Genomic DNA, 18,057 nt, shown 5'->3' with positions numbered 1-18,057 from the left:
GGATCCTGAGTGAGGATGGTTGCCCACGTGTATGTTTGCTACATTCCACTCGCTTCCATCTGCACAGTTTATTTCCAATTGGTATAACTGAAGTGATATGCATGTAAATTAGAAGAAACTAGATACGGCTGTTGGGGTGAAAGGGATCAAAGGATATGGAGAGAAGGGGGATCAGGATATTGAATTTGATGATCAGCCATGATCATACTGAATGAAGGTGCAAGCTTGATGGGCTGAATGGCCTATCCCTCTTCTAGTTTCTATGTAAAGCAAGGGCAAGTGAAGTGAGGTGCGTGCTGTGTAATGACGTCAATCAGGACATTGAGGTTGACCGATTGGAATATGAACTCCCTGATTAAGGAGTCAATTGATGGGCCAATTAGGGAGTCTTTTCCTTGTATTTAACAGGGAGTGTCAGTTCCTCTAGCACTCCCAAAGATAAACTGCTGACTGCCAGCACTCTGTGTACTGCTGTTGGAATTATAATTAAAGGGATTTTGGCGAAGGGATTTCTGCCTCCAAAGCTTATTGCTTACAAAATTGATTGTGAAAGCTGTGCGCTCCCTGTGTGTGTCCAATCAAGCAGAAATGTTCCCTTTTCTTCACCACTTGAAATTGTTGCCAGTTCTATTGATATATAAATTAAACATTTTCTAGAACTCACTGTGAAATATTCGGTGTGTACTAAATCTATTTAAACTTATTCAAGATCATAATTAGTGAACAAGCCTGATTTTGATCTTGTGGCTCACTGAAATGAAGGAGGGACACGCACTCACTGGGCTAATCTAAAGCACGTTGCAATATTTAAGAAAAGCATTTCCGCAACAATGTGGAAAAATGGTTACGTTGGTGAAGTATAAACAGGCAGTGCTGGAAACACTCTGCAGTGCTGGCAATGTCCTTATAGAGAGAGAGAGAAACAATGGAATAATTTTCCTGCTCTTCCCACTGGCAGGATCATCTGGTTGCCCTGACGGTGCGCTGCGGCTTTCCCAATGATGGATTCAATGGGAAATTCCACTAACAGCGGTGGGACCAGAAGATCCTGCCACTGGCTAATGGTGTGCCACCTCCCGCTGCCAGGAAACAGGTCGGGAAGGGGGTTGGGTGGCAGTGAATCCCACCCCAAATTAATGCTTAACGTTAATGGCCTTTCAGTTAACCCTCTTCCCCTTCTCCACAGACACTGCAAGGCTTGCCGAGTATTTCCAGCAATTTCTTTTTCAGATTTCCAGCCTCTGCAACATGTTTGCTTGGTGCTGGTGAAAACCCTGGCTGAATGGCCACCCCAGTGAGGGCTCCGAGCAATGGTGAAGACTAGATCCGGCACGTGTTACTCATTCTAACCTGTGTTAGGGTTTGATATTGCTGCTCCCATTCTTTCTGCGCCCTCTCCAGACATTGCTCCCACGACGTCTGAATCTCTGCCATCTCGAGCTCGTTCTCAGCTAGTGCACGCCGTAACTCTTCTAGTGAGAGAAAGGCAGTGTGGTTTTGCAATTAACCTTCCAAACATGCAGAGGGAGAGCAAGTTTCATGCAATAGTCAGTGTCAGAGGCTGGAGGGGGAGATTCTTAAGAAATCTACTGCAATAGGGAATGAGTTAATGAACTTTGTAATACTTGGCAGAATGGAAAAAAAAATCCAGTAGTCTACATGCAGCTTGTTCTCATATATCTCAGATAAATGTAACTTCGTTTTCGCGTGCCCAGACAGGGAGACTGCAGCTGCCCTTGCTGTTGTACACAAGTTTCAGGTGACCCAGACAGGGAGACTGCAGCTGCCCTTGCTGTCGTACGTAAGTTTCAGGTGACCCAGACAGGGAGACTGCAGCTGCCCTCGCTGTTGTACACAAGTTTATGATAGTCCATTCAGAAATGTAGCTGACCCAGCTTGTAGTTATGTTTGTATCTTTAATTTCGTGGACTTTCGTCTAACATAGTGAAGCTTGCATGTCCTAAGTATATTCACATATATATATATTCGTTATAGACTGCTTATGTGTCATGTACCAACATATTATACATATTATATGTTATACAACTTGTGAGCATAAATTGTTATTACCGGCCCATTAATTTTAACTTGTCTTGCCGGCCTGTATGTTAGCTAAGGGCGAATCACACACATCAATTGCGGCCTTGAGGTAACCATGAAGAAGTGCCGAGGCAGCCGTGTTCCCACGATGGAGAACAATCCACAGCCTGGGAAACTGCTGAGACTGAGAAGATACTTACGTAACTGGGGGTATAAATATGTGCTCTTAACTTGTGTTCGGGGAGACGCCTGGGGAATCGCTGTTAGGTACCAAGTGTATCTCCCAAAAGCTTTTGAATAAACTTGCTGTACTTTGACTCACAATTAGTCTCAGAGGTATCTTTACCTACAACACTACTCTTGATCACTCACTGTGTTAAAATGTTCTTCCTCACATTGCCCTCTTTCCCTGGAACCTCTGGCCCAAAATCTTATATCCAAGTCTCCTAGTCCTTGTGCAATCAGCTAAGAGGAAGATTTCTCATTGTCTACCTTATCTAAATACATTACATTCTTGTATAACTCTGTACCTCACCCACTCCAAAGAGAATAACTCAATTTTAACATTGCAGCTTGAATTCCTCATAGAATAGAATAGAATCCTTAAAAGGAAGCCATTTGGCCCATCGAATCTGCAAAGACCACAATCCCACTCAATCCCTATCCCCATAACCCCATGTATTTACCCTGTTACTAAGTGGCAATTTAGCATGGCCAATCAATCCAACCCACACATCTTTGAACTGTGGGAGGAAATTCATGCAGATGTGGGGGAAGAACATGCAAACTCCACACAGGCAGTCACCCAAGCTGGGAATTGAACCCAGGTCCCTGTGCTGTGAGGCAGCAATGCTAACCACTATGTCACCAATACACCCAGAAACCATCCTTGGAACCAAGCTGGTAAATCTCCGCTGCACTCTCTCAAAGACGTTTACATCTTTCCTAAAATGTGGTGATCAGAACTGGACACAATACTCTAGTTGTGGCCATAACCCAAGCTTTATAAAAATTCCACAACACCAGGTTGAAGTCCAACAGGTTTATTTGGTAGCATGAGCTTTTGGAGCGCTGCCCCTTCATCAGGTAAGTATTGAGTTGGGTTCACAACTCTCTTTGTGAACCCAACTCTCCACTCACCCGATGAAGGAGCAGCGCTCCGAAAGCTTGTGCTACCAATTGAACCTGTTGGACTTTAACCTGGAGTTGTGAGACCTCTTACCGTGCCCACTCCAGTCCAACACCGGCATCTCCACATTATAAAAGTTCAGCATACTTTCCCTCTTGTTGTGCCCAATGCCTCTATATTTAGGAAGCTTTGCTAATAACTTTGTCAATGTGTCCTGTTACCTTTAAATTTAAATCACACCCAGAGTTCAAAAATATCTACTCTTGCTTTTGAGATCTAGATAACAGGGAAATAAACAGCACAGCCTGCCTGGTTGGTTGCTTATAGCTCATGGACTTACGATTTCATAAGATCTCATTCAATAAGAGTAAGATCAGACTGCAGTTTAAATCAATAAGAAAAATTATATTCTGCTAGACCAAACGCAGATGTGATAGTGTATGAATGAAGCAGTGGCATGATGGGAAAAATGGTCAAGTAATAAGTATAAAGGAGAGCTGAGCAAGCTATTCCAAATTGCCAGGCCCCTGTAAAACTGACTCTGAATAACCTAAGACATGACGAACATCAGAGAAGGTCAAGACCTGATAAGGCTGACTCCACATAACTTAGGGCTGGAGGAGTGAGGCGAGATAAGGTCAGAGTCACAGAACCTTCTATTACATCAGAAAACAAGATATGGTCAGAGATCACGGGGCCTTTCTGTTCCTTCAAAGGACAAGATAATGATATTATTGATGAGACAGAGGGGTCTCGGAGGTCACCGGATCCTAATACAATTGATGATGTATTACTGCTTGTATTTCTAATTGAACATGTACACTGATAAGAAAAAGGTATAACTATGGAACTGATTCTTGTAACTGGCATGGACTTGAGATAGAATCAGCAGCTTGTAGGGACTGCTCTCTGTCTCCAAGACTCTGCCACATACTGCATGCAGTTTTGTGATAATAAAAGCTAGTTGTTTTTGCAAAGCAAACTTTGTTTAAGTTTTACTATCACAGCTCGGCAAACAAGAAATTCTCCAATACAACACAGATACGCACTTGTTTCTTCCTCTACCCTTTGCCCAGAGTTCCTAATTTTGGTGATTGTTGATCGCAGTTTGAAATTCTCTGCCTTCAGCTCCTGTATGAGTTGCTCTGTTGGATTTTCATTTATGACTGCCTTGTTCTGGATATTCTTAGTCCTTTAGTCATGAAAACAAGAGGAATGGGATGGTAATTATAACATTTCCTAAAGGTTTTTTCACAAATTCCATTGCACAGGTTAAAGTCATAAACACACTGAGCTGAGCGCTAAATTCTCCATTCTCGCTGGCAGTGGCGGTGAGGCGTGAAGAGTCGGAGAATTCCATCCCGTGTTTTATTTAGCCACTTGGTTCAATATGCATTTATACACAGAGCACTACCTGGTGTTGTCAGCCATGTCTCAGTGAGCGGGTCTCCTCCCTCAACATTAGAAAGTTGTGGGTTCGAGTTCCGCTCCAGACATTTGATTTTGATTTGATTTATTATTGTCAGACGTATTAACATACAGTGAAAAGTATAGTTTCTTGCGCGCTATACAGACAAAGCATACTGTTCATAGAGAAGGAAAGGAGTGCCGAGTGTAGCATTACTGTCATAGCTGGGGTATAGAGAAAGATCAACTTAATGCAAGATAAGTCCATTCAAAAGTCTGATGGCAGCAGTGAAAACGTGTCCTTGAGTTGGTCCTCAGACTTCTGTGTCTTTTCCCCGACAGAAGAAGGTGGAAGAGAGAACGTCCAGGATGCTTGGGGTCTTTGATTATGCTGGCTGCTTTGCTGAGGCAGCGGGAAGTGTAGACAGTCAGTGGATGGCAGGCTGGTTTGCGTGATGGATTGGGCTACCTTCATGGTTTTGCTCTCTTAGCTGACACTGCAGTGCTGTGTGCTATTGCTACAGAAGTGATGCCTTTCTAATGTTCAAACTGAGACCCTGCCTGCCCCCTTTATGTTGAAATAAAGCAGTAAAGTTCTCCCTGGTGCTCGGGCCAATTCTTCCAATTTGACCAATATTGGAAGACCTGGTTGCTATCGTATTACTGTGGGTTGTGTAGAAATTGGCTGTTACATTTTCTACATTAGAAGAGTGACTCCATTCAAACAGCCCTACAGTGGCTGTAAAATTTTTCAGGACACATTGAGATCAGTAAGTGTGAATGCAAGTCAAATTCCTCTTTCAAACCCCGAATCAAATTCACACGAGCTTTACCTTTCAGCGTAACGTAATGTTGAAAGTGTTTCCTCATAGCAGATGTCTGCTGGACTGACTGTCGCAATCTGTAAAACAGTTCTCAATTCAGGTACGAAGCTATGTTTTGAAAATTGCACTGAAATTGAGAAATGGCAGGACTGAGAATGGTTCACCAGTTACATTTTAGCTTCTCCCATCTTGTAGAATAGCTTATTTTTTATTCATTCACATAACGTGTCACAGGAGAGGCCAGAATTTGTTGCATTTCTCTAGTTAACCTTAAGGAGGTGGTGGTGAGCCACCTCCTTGAACCACTGCAGTCCAAGGAGCCTAGGTACACCCACAGTGCTGTTAGCACTTTTACTCAGCAGCAGTGAAAGAAGAATGATATCGTTCCAAGCCAGGATGGTGAGTGACTTTGAGGGGAGCTTGCATGTGATGGCTTCTCCCCTCCTTCTAAGTGCTAGAGGTTGTGGGTTTGGAAGGTGCTGTTAAAGGAGGTTCCTTGAGTTGTTGCAGTGCATCTTGTAAATGGTACACATGCTCCCAGTGAACACTGGGGTGGAGGAAGTGGATGGAGTACCAGTCAAATGGGCTGCTTTGTCCTGGATGGTGTTTGTTGGAGCTGCATTGATCCATGAAAGTGGGGAGTGTTCCATCACACTCCTGATTTGTGCCTTGTAGACAGTGGACAATCAGGAGGTGAGTTACTCACTGCAGTATTCTGACCTGCTGTTATAGCCGCTATATTTCAATGGCTAGCCCAGTTCAGTTTCTGGTCAATGTTAACCCCCAGGACGTTGATGTCGGGGGATTGATTCAGTGATGATAATTGCAAAGTCCAGAGGCAATGGTTAGATTCTCTTTTGTTGGAAATGGTCATTGCCTGGCATATGCCACTTATCAGCCCAAACCTGAATGTTACCCAGCTCTTGTTGCACATGGACACAAACTGCTCTGGTATCTCTGAGGAGTTGTGAATATGACTGAACATTGTCCAATCCTCAGTAAGCATCCGCACATCTGTGAACAGACCCAGAATAAGCATCTGTGTCCTGATTCTGATTAAACAGTGTTACGTGCAGATAAAAATCAGATAGAACTGCACCTTAAAAGCAAACAACCAGACAGGCAGAATTAATGCTGAATTGTGACGTAGGTTCCCTAATGCACTGTGAGAGCAGTGATATTGTCTGCTGGTTGCTTCAGTGAACAAGTCACTCTGTTTCAAACAAAATTCATTGCCTGAAGCACTTGGCTTTAGTGCTAGGATTTAATACGATGCTGCATAGATGTAACTATATTATAATGAAAGGGAATTAAAGAATTAACAACAGAAAAGTAGTTTTTTTTTTAGGTGGCACTGTGGCACAGTGGTCAGCACTGCTGCCTCACAGCCCCAGGTTCAATTCCGGCCTCAGGTCACTGACTGTGTGGAGTCTGCATGTTCTCCTCATGTCTGCATGGGTTTCCTCTGGGTGCTCTGGTTTCCTCCCACAGTTCAACAATTGGCCATGCGAAATTGACCCTTAGTGTCAGTGGGATTTGCAGGGTAAATGTGTGGGGTTATGGGAGTAGGGCCTGGGTGGGATTATGGTTGGTGCAGACTAGATGGGCTGAATGGCCTCTTTCTGCACTGGAGGGATTCTATGACACATTGGCCTGACTGACAGTGTGGTGGTGGCTAAAGTATTAAGGACAAAATTTGATAACATAATGGGAGATTTTGGGGTCTAAAATGGTGGGCCAGAGTTTTTTTTAATATCTCAGATATTGTGCCTCCTTAACTCTGTGAAGAACTGATGTTTTTCCTCTCTGTTTAATTAGTGACCCTTATTCTTTACTCCCCATCTTGAATTTTTTTATTTGTTCATGGGATGTAGGCATCACTGGCTGGGCCACATTTATTGTCTGTCCCTGAGGGCATTTAAAGATCAACCTGGAGTCACATATAGGCCAGACCAGGTACAGGTACCAGGTAGGCCCTTAGGGGATTCTTAAGGGGTGGCGCAGTAGCACAGTGGTTAGCATTGCTGCTTCACATGGACCTGGGTTCGATTCACGGCTCGGGTCACTGTCCGTGGGGAGTTTACACATTCTCCCCGTGTCTGCATGGGTTTCCTCCGGGTGCTCTGGTTTCCTCCCACAGTCCAAAAACGTATGGGTTATGTTGATTGACCATGTTAAAATTGCCCCTTAGTGTCCTGAGATGCGTAAATTAGAGGGATTAATGGGTGAATATGTAGGGATATGGGGGTAGGGCCTGGGTGGGTTTGTGGTCGGTGCAGACTCGATGGGCTGAATGGCCTCTTTCTGCACTGGAGGGATTCTATGATTATTATTGAATACAAATTTCAACATCTGCCATGGTGGGATTTGAATCCAGATCCCCAAAGCATGATCCTGAGTTACAGGACGAGTGATGCCTCCCCTGTTCTTAATAACTGGGATCTGTATGGAAGGAGGCTGTGATTAAGGACACAGTGAAACTCTCTGAAAGGTGTAAATACAGTTCCATCAGCTTCATCACGTGTGGGGATAGTTTTAGGACGATGCTTAGATAGTATTGAGGTCTAACTGGTAAATGGAATAATGATTGATTTGGAAAGCTAGCCACCTTGACATTTCTGACTTCTTTTACTTAATTGTTGACGATATCATTAAGGGGACATGACTTGGTCCTCACAGTGCAAAGTAAGCAAATCGAATTGGGCGGCACGGTGCCACAGTGGTTAGCATTGCTGCCTCACAGCACCAGGGACCCGGGTTCAATTCCAGCCTCGGGTCACTGTCTGTGTACAGTTTGCACATTCTCCCCACGTCTGCGTGGGTTTCCTCTTACAATCCAAAGATGTGCAGGTTAGGTGGATTGGCCATGATTAATTGCCCCTTTGTCTCAGGGGGATTAGCAGGGTAAATATGCCTGTTATTATTGCTACTTATTAGTGCTATTATTGCTAGACCGGTAATTCAGAAATTCAGCTAATATTCTGGAGACCCGGGTTCAAATCCTGCCACAGCACCTGGTGGAATTTGAATCCAGTTAAAAAAAATCTGGGATTAAGAACCTACTGGTGACCATGAAACCATTGCCGATTGTTCGGAAAAACCCATCTGGTTCATTGCTGTCCTTTAGGGAAGGAAATCTGCCGTCCTTACCCGGTCTGGCCTACCTGTGACTCCAGAGCCACAGCAATGTGGTTGACTCTCAACTGCCCTCGGGCAACTAGGGATAGACAATAAATGCCGGCCCAGCCAGCGACACCCATGTCCCACGAATGAATAATAAAAAATTATATATGTGGGGCCAAGGGGATGGAGCCTGGTTGGGATTGCGGTCAGTGCAGGCTTAAAGAGTGCCTTTTTCTGCACTGTGGGTGTTCCATGATACATAAAACTAAATTGGAATAACTGTTCAAATATTTCTGGTTAAAGAATGCCTGGGATTATTTTACCATAATCGCGGATATTACGGCGTAAATAACAGACGCAGTTTCACACAGGGTTTTGGTTACTGAACACGGTTCCAACCTCAAAGCCACGTCCAGCCACTGAATCTGGAACTGCTGCCTGCGACCCCGGGAGCGGTCTGCGAGGAAGAGGCCAAACATCCACCTCGCAGGGTGGGGCAGAGGCCAGCACGGCTGACTAAGAAAGAGAAAATAACAGAAGATTTGCTTATCGGGGGGGGGGGGGGGGGGTCAGAGTGGATTGTACCTTTTGCTGAGTAAGCATTTACCATCACAGTCTTACTGTTTCCTCCCAGGGCTGATTGCAGTAGTTTGGTAAGTGTGGAGTTTCTATACGGCACATGTGGCACCTTCTTCCCCATGGCTATTTCTGCTAAGGCACTGGGAAGAAATACAGGATTAAATGAAATCTTGGTTAGTTCCATAAAGCACCGAGGGCCTGATTTTACCATCAACTCGCGCCCATTTTCTAGCACAAAAACTTGGTAAAGTCAGGTTTGAGGTGGGTGGTGTGATCCCCTTTACCAAGGCCCGAAAATGGCCACCATCAGGACCGTGCCTGAAACGGGTGCTACAGACACTTAAATGCATCCGCACGCCCAACCTTACCGGCACTTCCCCCTCTTACCACCGCTTTTGTCCATCCGGAATCGGCTCGAAGCAGACACGCTCCACAAAAGTCCGATTTGGGCGCTCCAGTTAGTGAGGAGGTCGGTGCCTAGCGTCAGATGGTTCCCCACTTGAGATCAGTGGGGTGGGGGAAGTGGGGGTCTGCTGCCACTCTGCCAATGGGAAAGAGGGTAGGAGACCGTGATCGGCCTGGGTGGCGGGGGCGGGGGGACGGTAAGGGGTGGGGCAATGTCTGTGGGAGCTGGGGTGGGGGGGGGGCATTATCCGGCCAGCGAGGGATGTAGTAGGGAATCCGCATTCTATCACTTTTTTTTCTGCACACGCGCAGTTGGAGGCGCCAATCGGAACTGCAGGATTTCAGGAGCGTTAGGCCCAGTCCACAGGCTCGTGCCGTGCGATTCGGACTTGCTGATATCTTTGCAGGCAGAGTGCATATGAAGGCGCTGGAGAACGGGTCTAAAAGTCAGATCAGAACCACTCCCAGACTCAAGTCCGCCCAGCACTTAGAATCAAAATGGTAAAATAGGGTGCTGAGTGTGGGTGTGTCTTAAACTCCCAAACCAGATGGTAAATAACCATTTGTGGGTGAAAGAATGAGGCTTACAGGTCAAACCACTGGGGCCAAAGACATTGAGTATGTTACAAATCGGGTAAACGTTGACAACTGCCATCCTCAGTAAGTATGGAGCGAGGAGGTTCAGAAATATCAGCCCTGCGCATAGTCTGGTCTGAACTGATCCACAGGGTGAAAGAAACAAACCCTTTTTTTAAAGCAAAGATTATTTGCTGCTGGGTTATTGCGTTTATCACTCCCTGGGCACATAGCACACACCACACACACACCCATCAACACACAACCACCAACACACACACCCACCACACACACGCACACCCACATACACACAAACACACACATACACACAAACACACCACATCCACACACACCCCCACACACCCACATACACACCCGTCAACACACAACCATCAACACACATCCCCACCCACACACACACACCCACCACACACACACACCCATCAACACACACCCACCAACACACACCCCCACCCACATACACACACACCAACACACATCCCCATCCACACACACACCCACCAAACACACCCACCCACATACACACAAACACACACGCCCACGATATCCACACACCCCCCCCCACACATACGCTCACACACACACACACGCACGCACCCACGCATACACTCACAAACACACCCAAGCACCCACATACACACCCACACACACACATGCACACACACATGCACACACACACACCCACACACATGCACACACACACACACACACCCACACACACACACGCACCCACACACATGCACACCCACACACTCACCCACACACATGCACATACTCATGTCGTTCATGAACGACTTTGGTAAAAACACTTCTCAAATCTCCAAGACCAGAGCAGCCGGGTCAACAAAGATACAAAGAGATGGATGTGAATGTATAGTTTCTCTGTAAGTGTGAAAGGGAATATTTTACTGAAGGCAGAGACAAAACTAAACAGGAGATTTAAATTCGCATAACCTCAACTTTACCCACATTCCCATGTGCAGATTGCTTTCTATGTTGTCCCACTGTGATGACTTCAGTCAGGCCAATGAGGTTGGCCTGCTCAAGCCTTAACTCCCTGATGAGTCCTTTCTGCTTTGTTTTTTTGTTTTGGGTGGTTCCCCTTCTTTTAGGGAGTTGTCTCTTTTGAGTTGTCTCTGAGTTAATTTGATTTCATTTATTTGGTTGAACACAAAAAGATGTTCCTGATGAGTCCTAATTAATGGCCCAATTACGGAGCCTAATGTTCCCTATTTAGAGCAGGTGTGTCAGTCTGTCTGCCTGCTGAAGCAGGAAGCAACAGAGAGCATTCTGTTGCATAGTTTGTATTGTAATAAAGGAAGTTACAATGATGGGACCTTCACCTCCATGGAATTATTACACCCACCTGATGACATTGCCCAATGTGGTTAAGCTGAGATTGATGGCGCTTCCCTCTCTCAGCCGGTCCCCCTCCGAACCAGAGGCTCTCTGTCTCTCACTGCCAGCCAAATCCACCAGGTTTATATCAGACTGCTTTGTTAAGTTGTCTTTTAAAAACACCTGCGTGAAAGCACATCAAGCAAAATGAAAAGTTTGTGTTCTACGATCAGCAGCTGTGACATTCACCACTTTCTCTGTTCTTTTCCTCAATGTATTCTCCAGTAAATATACAATGACGTGTTTGGCACTGAACTCCTTTTCCTTTTCCTCTTTATTTGAACCAGCCCCAATTAACTAAAATGCTCATCATTTAGAATATAGCAGCAAGAGAATCTATTAAATTGGTCAATATTATAAACTTTCCATCTATTTTATCCCCCCTTTCCTTACATTTTCTCCCCCTTTGCTTCCCCTTTCCCCCTTTTTCTTAATTTTACGTCTCTCTCAACATCTCCACTCTCTCCCCACATTTTCATCTGTCACAGTTTATCCCCAGATTTCAGTTTCACTGCTGTTTGGCCATTCACACCTTCTATCCTCTCTAATGGGCTGCCATTATTAGCTTTTCCCCTTGTTTTCATGGCTATGACTCATCTTTCATTCCCTCGCCCTACAGTATAAATATCTCCCACTTTCTACGTCTTTTACCTTTGGCAAAGGGTCACCTGGACTTGAAATGTCAGCTCTTTTCTCTCCTCACAGATGCTGCCAGACCTGCTGAGATTATCCAGCATTTTCTCTTTTGGTTTCAGATTCTAGCGTCTGCAGTAATTAGCTTTTATTTATTGGAGAAAAGGTCCCTGCTTAGATGACCATGTCCAATTTCTGTCTCTCAGTGGTTTTCAACAGACCTACCTATTCCAATACCTCCAAACTGACCTTCCTCCTTGCACCCTCTCTGAAATTGAACTCATCCAGAATTCTGCTTCTCGCATCCTAACTTGCACCAAGACCTGTTCACCTATCACGTCCATGCTTGCTGACTTACATTGGCTCCAAGTTAAGCAACACCTCCATCTTAAACTTTTCATCCTTATTTCCAAATCCTTATGAAGCCTCTTGCTGCTCCCAATATCTGTAACCTCCTTAACCTCAATCCTCTGCAATCTCTGAGCTCCTCCAACTTTGGTCTCTTGCGTGTCCCTGATTTTTATTGTGTCATCATTGATGACTGTGATTTCAGCTGTCCAGGCCCTAAGTCTCTCCATCTCCCACTCCTCCTTAAAGCTGCTACTTAAACCTACTTCTTTGACCTATTTCACTTGTCTGTCCATTCCTGATATAATTCTAAAGAATCTCCTCTGCTCTGTCTAAGGTCTGAGGTCTCTTTCCAAAAGTGTGGCTCTCAGGGTTGGCCAGAATATCATAAAATTTCACAGCAGAGGAGGCCATTGGCCCATTGTGTCTGTGTTAGCTCTTTGGAAGAGATAATCAATTGAAACCCCCACCCCCACCTAGAGCTTCCTCCATTCTCCCACAGTCTTGCAATATTTTCTCCTTCAAATATCACCTCAATCCGATCAGACACAAAATGAAAAAATCCCCTCACTCCCCCTTTGGACAGCACGGTGGTACAATGGTTAGCACTGCTGTCTCATAGCGCCAAGGGCCCAGGTTCAATTCTTGGCTTGGGTGACTGTCTGTGTGGAGTCTGTGTGTTTTCCCCATGTCTGCGTGGGTTTCCTCTGAATGCTCCAGTTTCTTCCCACAGTCCAATGATGTGTGGGTTAGGTTGGTTGGCCATGCTAAGTTGCCCCTTAGTGTCAGGGGGTTAGCAGAGTAGGTAAGTGGGGTTATGGGGAAAGGGCCGGGGTGGGATTGTGATCAGTGCCGACTCAATGGGCCAAATGGCCTCTTTCTGCACTGTAGAGATGCTATTCTATTTTACTCTATTCTATTGTCCCACACCAGAATCCTTTCTTGGCTAAATGTCTATCCAGCTCCTCCTTGAATTTCCCAGCATGATGCCTCCTCCACATTACCCACCCAGGTAAATTAATTGAAAATCCTATCCCTACAATTTGATGTTTATAAGAACTCTATTTTTTAATCTGCTCCAATTTGTTTCTATTGGAGGAAGGAATTGCTTCTCTTGCTGGGGTAAGGGTACAGCCGCGTCTATGTACCTGTTGATTTGGTCAGCCGTCTGGTTCCACATTGTGAACACAGCTGCCAGTGTTAACACTCCAGCAAGGGGTTTCCAACAGAAGTTTCATTTCTCAATCAATGTCTTAGTATAACTTTCTTACGTTTGTGCACTGTGCCTTTGTGTATGATTTAAGGATACGGGAAGCCTCTTTAAAAAGCACATTTTATTTCTACTGCCTCTCTTCATCCTCCCTACCAGAGTGAATCACTCCACAGTGCTCTGCTTTAATGTTTATCTGCCTCGTGTCTGCCCATTTTACTCATCAACGTCCCCCTGAAGTTTCTTCCTTGCTGTTTATTGGATTTCTGAGTTTCCTGTCACCTGCAGGCTTTGAAATTGTGTCCTGTGTGCGTAAGTCCAGGTCATTTTATATGAAGGTAAACTTTGCAGAAGGAGGTTAATGGCTGAGAAAGTTGGTGTCACCGTCCTTGCTGCCCTGTCCTGCTGACTGGTACCTGTTTGAATCGGACGGTGATGATCATGTGTGAACGACTGCTGCTCATGTTGATGTTGGTAGACGCCGTGATCCTCTTCTTATTTCCTTCTTTCAGCAACTGTTCAACCTGCTGGTAACTTTCACAAGGCACTGACGTCAGATCTTCCACATAGAACCCCCTCTGGGGGCTTTCTCGCACTTTTAGACCTCCAGGCTGCTTACTCTTGGATAGCAAGTCAATCACCTAGGAGACATTAATTTTAGAGGGGGTTGAACTATGAGGAGAGGCTGAATAAACTAGGCTTGTACTCGTTAGAGTTTAGAAGAATGAGGGGAGATCTCATTGAGACGTATAAGATGATGAATGGGATGGATAGAGTAGAGGTGGAGAGACTCTTCCCGCTCAGAAAGGACAGTAGGACTAGGGGGCACAGCCTCAAGATAAAGGGGGGGCGGTTTAGAACGGAGTTGAGGAGGAACTTCTTCACTCAAAGGGTGGTGAATCTCTGGAATTCTCTGCCCGTTGAAGTGGTGGAGGCTGCCTCGCTAAATATACTTAAGACGCGAGTTGATAGGTTTTTGATAGGCAAGCGAATTAAGGGTTATGGGGAGAGGGTGGGAAGGTGGAACTGAGACACGACAGATCAGCCATGATCTTATTGAATGGCGGGGCAGGCTCGAGGGGCTGGATGGCCTACTCCTGCTCCTATTTCTTATGTTCTTATGTTAGATGCGATAAAAATATATAGACCGTACCTCTTTCATTTAACCCTCAGATTACAGGCGTGACGAAGGATATTCCAGTCACCCAGTGACAGGCAGATTTTAGTTAATTTTCAACCCATTCATGGGGGAGACAGAAATTAACCCCAATATTCACAGCAATAAATCTACACAATTACTCAACGTTACCTGTAAGCGTTGTTACTATAGTTGAGAAAGCCCACCAACACCTCTACTTTCTCAGAAGACTAAGGAAATTTGGCATGTCAGCTACGAATCCCACCAACTTTTACAGATGTACCATAGGAAGCATTCTTTCTGGTTGTATCACAGCTTGGTATGGGCTCCTGCTCTGCCCACGACTGCAAGAAACTACAGAAGGTTGTGAATGTAGCCCAATCCGTCAAGCAAACCAGCCTCCCATCCACTCCCTGCTGCCTTCGGGAAGCAGCCAGCATAACTAAGGACTCCACGCACTCCGGGCATTTTCTCTTCCACCTTCTTCCGTTGGGAAAAAGATAAAAAAATTTAAGGTCACGTACCAATCGACACAAGAACAGCTTCTTCCCTGCTGCTGTCAGACTTCTGAATGGTCCTACCTTGCGTTATGTTGATCTTTCGCTACACCCTCGCTATGACTATAACACTACACTCTGCATGCTCTTATTTCCTTCTCCATGAACGGTATATTTTGTCTGTATAGCATGCAAGAAACAATACTTTGCACTGTAGACTAATACATGTGACAATAATAAATCAAATTAAGTCAAAAAGTAATAATGATAAAGTGATTCCCAGTATTAAGCATTTGTAAACCCATCATCTGTGATTGGCCTTATTCTCTCACGTCTCACTTTCTGATTTAGTTTAACTTTATTCTTTTATCATCTCTCATCACTCTTGGTATTTATTTTACCTCAGCGTCTTTTATTTACCATTCCTCTTTGCCCCATCCTTCTACACTCTCATCTTCTATTTTGGGATTAAGAACAATATCTGTCGAAAGAGAAATCTTCCTATCGGGCACAAACTATATTTAAACCAATGGCAATCGTAGGTTGTGAAGTTCCATCTGATCACATCAATCTGATCACAGGGTAAGTATGTGGGGTTACGGGAATAGTGCCTGGGTGCGATGTGCCCAGTCTTCACTCAGTTCTGAAATGAGCACTTCCAGTCCACCAACATCTGAGCTAATATCAGTGAAGCGTGGGAACCAAACCTCCGCTTAATGAATTAACTGGATTATTTGTTGGCACATTATATATTACTTACTTCACTGGAACCAACAAGATAAGGTTGAGTTTTACTTAAAATGCAAGAATTATTGGTATAGTTTAATTAAGTTAATTTAAAAAAAAATTATTTGTGGGACGCTGGCATCACCAGCTGGCCAGCATTTATTGTCCATCCCCGGTTGCCCAAAGGCAGTTGAGAGTCAACAACATCGCTGTGGCTCTGGAGTCACATGTAGGCCAGACCAGGTCAGGATGGCAGATTTCCTTCCCTAAAGGGTGTTAGGGAACCAGATGGGGTTTTCCGATAATGGTTTCAAGATCGTCAGCAGATTTTAATTCCAGTTATTTTTTATTGAATTCAAATTCCACCATCTGCTGTGGTGGGATTCGAACCCAGGTCCCCCGGAACATTAGCTGAGTTCCTGGATTGATAGTTTAGAGATAATGCCACCAGATCATTGACTCCCCTATTTAATGTCTATTGCATTTTCTCTGACCATAAAGATCCTGGAAGACTTTAAACTTTACTATTTTTATTTAGTTACACAAAATGTTTGAAACACTCAGCAGATTTGACTGTGCCTGTGGAAAGAGGAACAGGGCTAATGAGCGGGATTTTCCACCTCCCTCCCTGTGGCGTATTTTACAGCATTGGAGATGGTCCGCCATTGGCCAGTGGTGGGATCTTCCAGTCCTGCCAGTCTCAACCCAGTGTTTCCCATTGTTCGTATCCTCTGCTGCCAGGGAACCCATGGCATGGGGTTGCCGTTGGCGGGACCAGAAGATCCTGTTGATGGGAATGGCCAGAAAATGTTCCAAGTTCATATGGTTCTTCACAGCTGGAGTCTCATGGACTCAAAACATTAACTCTATCTCTCTCTTCACAGGTGCTGCCAGACCTGCTGTGTTTGGGGTGGCATGGTAGCACAGAGGTTAGCACTGCTGCTTCACAGCTCCTGGGACCTGGGTTTGATTCCCAGTTTGGGTCACCATCTGTGTAGAATTTGCACATTCTCCTTGTGTCTCCGTGGGTTTCCTCTGGGTGCTCTGGTTTCCTCCCACAGTCCAAAGATGTGCAGGTTAGGTTGATTGGCCATGCTAAAATTGCCCCTTAGTGTCCTGAGATGTGTAGATTAGAGGGATTAGCGGGTAAATATGTAGGGATATAGAGTAAGGGCCTGGGTGGGATTGTGGTCAGTGCTGACTCGATGGGCCAAATGGCCTCTTTCTGCACTGTAGGGTTTCTATGATTTCCCAGCATTTTCTGTTTTTACTTCAGCTTTCCAGCACCCGCGAGGTATTTTGCTTCCATTTTGCCACTTTTATTTATATTTCTGTTCTTCATTCTTCCTAACAAAGTGAATCATTTCACTCTGAGTAAAAACACTGGAAAGATCATTGAACCTATCCCCTTAGGACATGCCTTCATGTTGTACCGATGCAACACCTACTCAAAGCACACATCATTCTATTGAGAGGAGAAGGCGTCAGAGATTTTCCAGTAGAGAGGAAAAATGACCTTTTCATTGTAGATTTCCAACATGCTGAAATAAATCTGTAAAAGAAGAGAAATTAAACTGGGACTTTAATGCCATGTTACACTCAACAAAGTAAAAAGTCTGACAACACCAGGTTTCATCCTAGATTCAGAAGACAGACATGTCCCCCTAACATCATTAACCTCCACGTGCACTCCAGACTGACTGATACTTCAGTGCTCATCACAATTCAATTAATAACCACATTCTACCATCAATAATGAATGGAGTCTATCCCTGAAGGGCCAGCTAGGTTCCCACTGTTATCCCAGTGGAAATAATTAATGATTTGTAAAAGCATCTAGAAAGTCTGTTTGTGATGTATGATGGATTAGGTTATTGGATTACTAATATTGTGCAATGCTTGAATAAACGTCTTTTGGGTATTCTGGGTTCTAGTTAACACTTAATCTGCTTCCATCATTTGCCTACAGACACCTGCTCCCCAGCTTCCAAAATAACCACTAT

General features: G+C 44.8%; 1 protein-coding gene across 1 annotated transcript in view; it reads right to left on the bottom strand.

The window, feature by feature from the left end:
• The window catches only part of kif28 (kinesin family member 28), a 56,949-nt gene that overhangs the window by 29,355 nt on the left and 9,537 nt on the right, over positions 1–18,057 (bottom strand). Inside the window, exons 4-10 of the mRNA XM_080199845.1 lie at positions 17,571–17,606; positions 14,110–14,334; positions 11,471–11,625; positions 9,131–9,242; positions 5,410–5,477; positions 4,219–4,361; positions 1,351–1,472 (exon numbers count right to left, since the gene is read on the bottom strand). Of these exons, the coding sequence (XP_080055971.1) occupies positions 1,351–1,472; positions 4,219–4,361; positions 5,410–5,477; positions 9,131–9,242; positions 11,471–11,625; positions 14,110–14,334; positions 17,571–17,606 (861 nt within the window). The remainder of the gene's footprint in view (positions 1–1,350; positions 1,473–4,218; positions 4,362–5,409; positions 5,478–9,130; positions 9,243–11,470; positions 11,626–14,109; positions 14,335–17,570; positions 17,607–18,057) is intronic.

Source organism: Carcharhinus amblyrhynchos, chromosome 12 (assembly GCF_965287045.1).
Source record: "Carcharhinus amblyrhynchos chromosome 12, sCarAmb.v2.hapA, whole genome shotgun sequence".
Taxonomy (NCBI): Eukaryota; Metazoa; Chordata; class Chondrichthyes; order Carcharhiniformes; family Carcharhinidae; genus Carcharhinus; species Carcharhinus amblyrhynchos.
The sequence above is the reverse complement of the archived record's forward strand: the minus strand, read 5'-3'. Positions and strand labels throughout refer to the sequence as shown.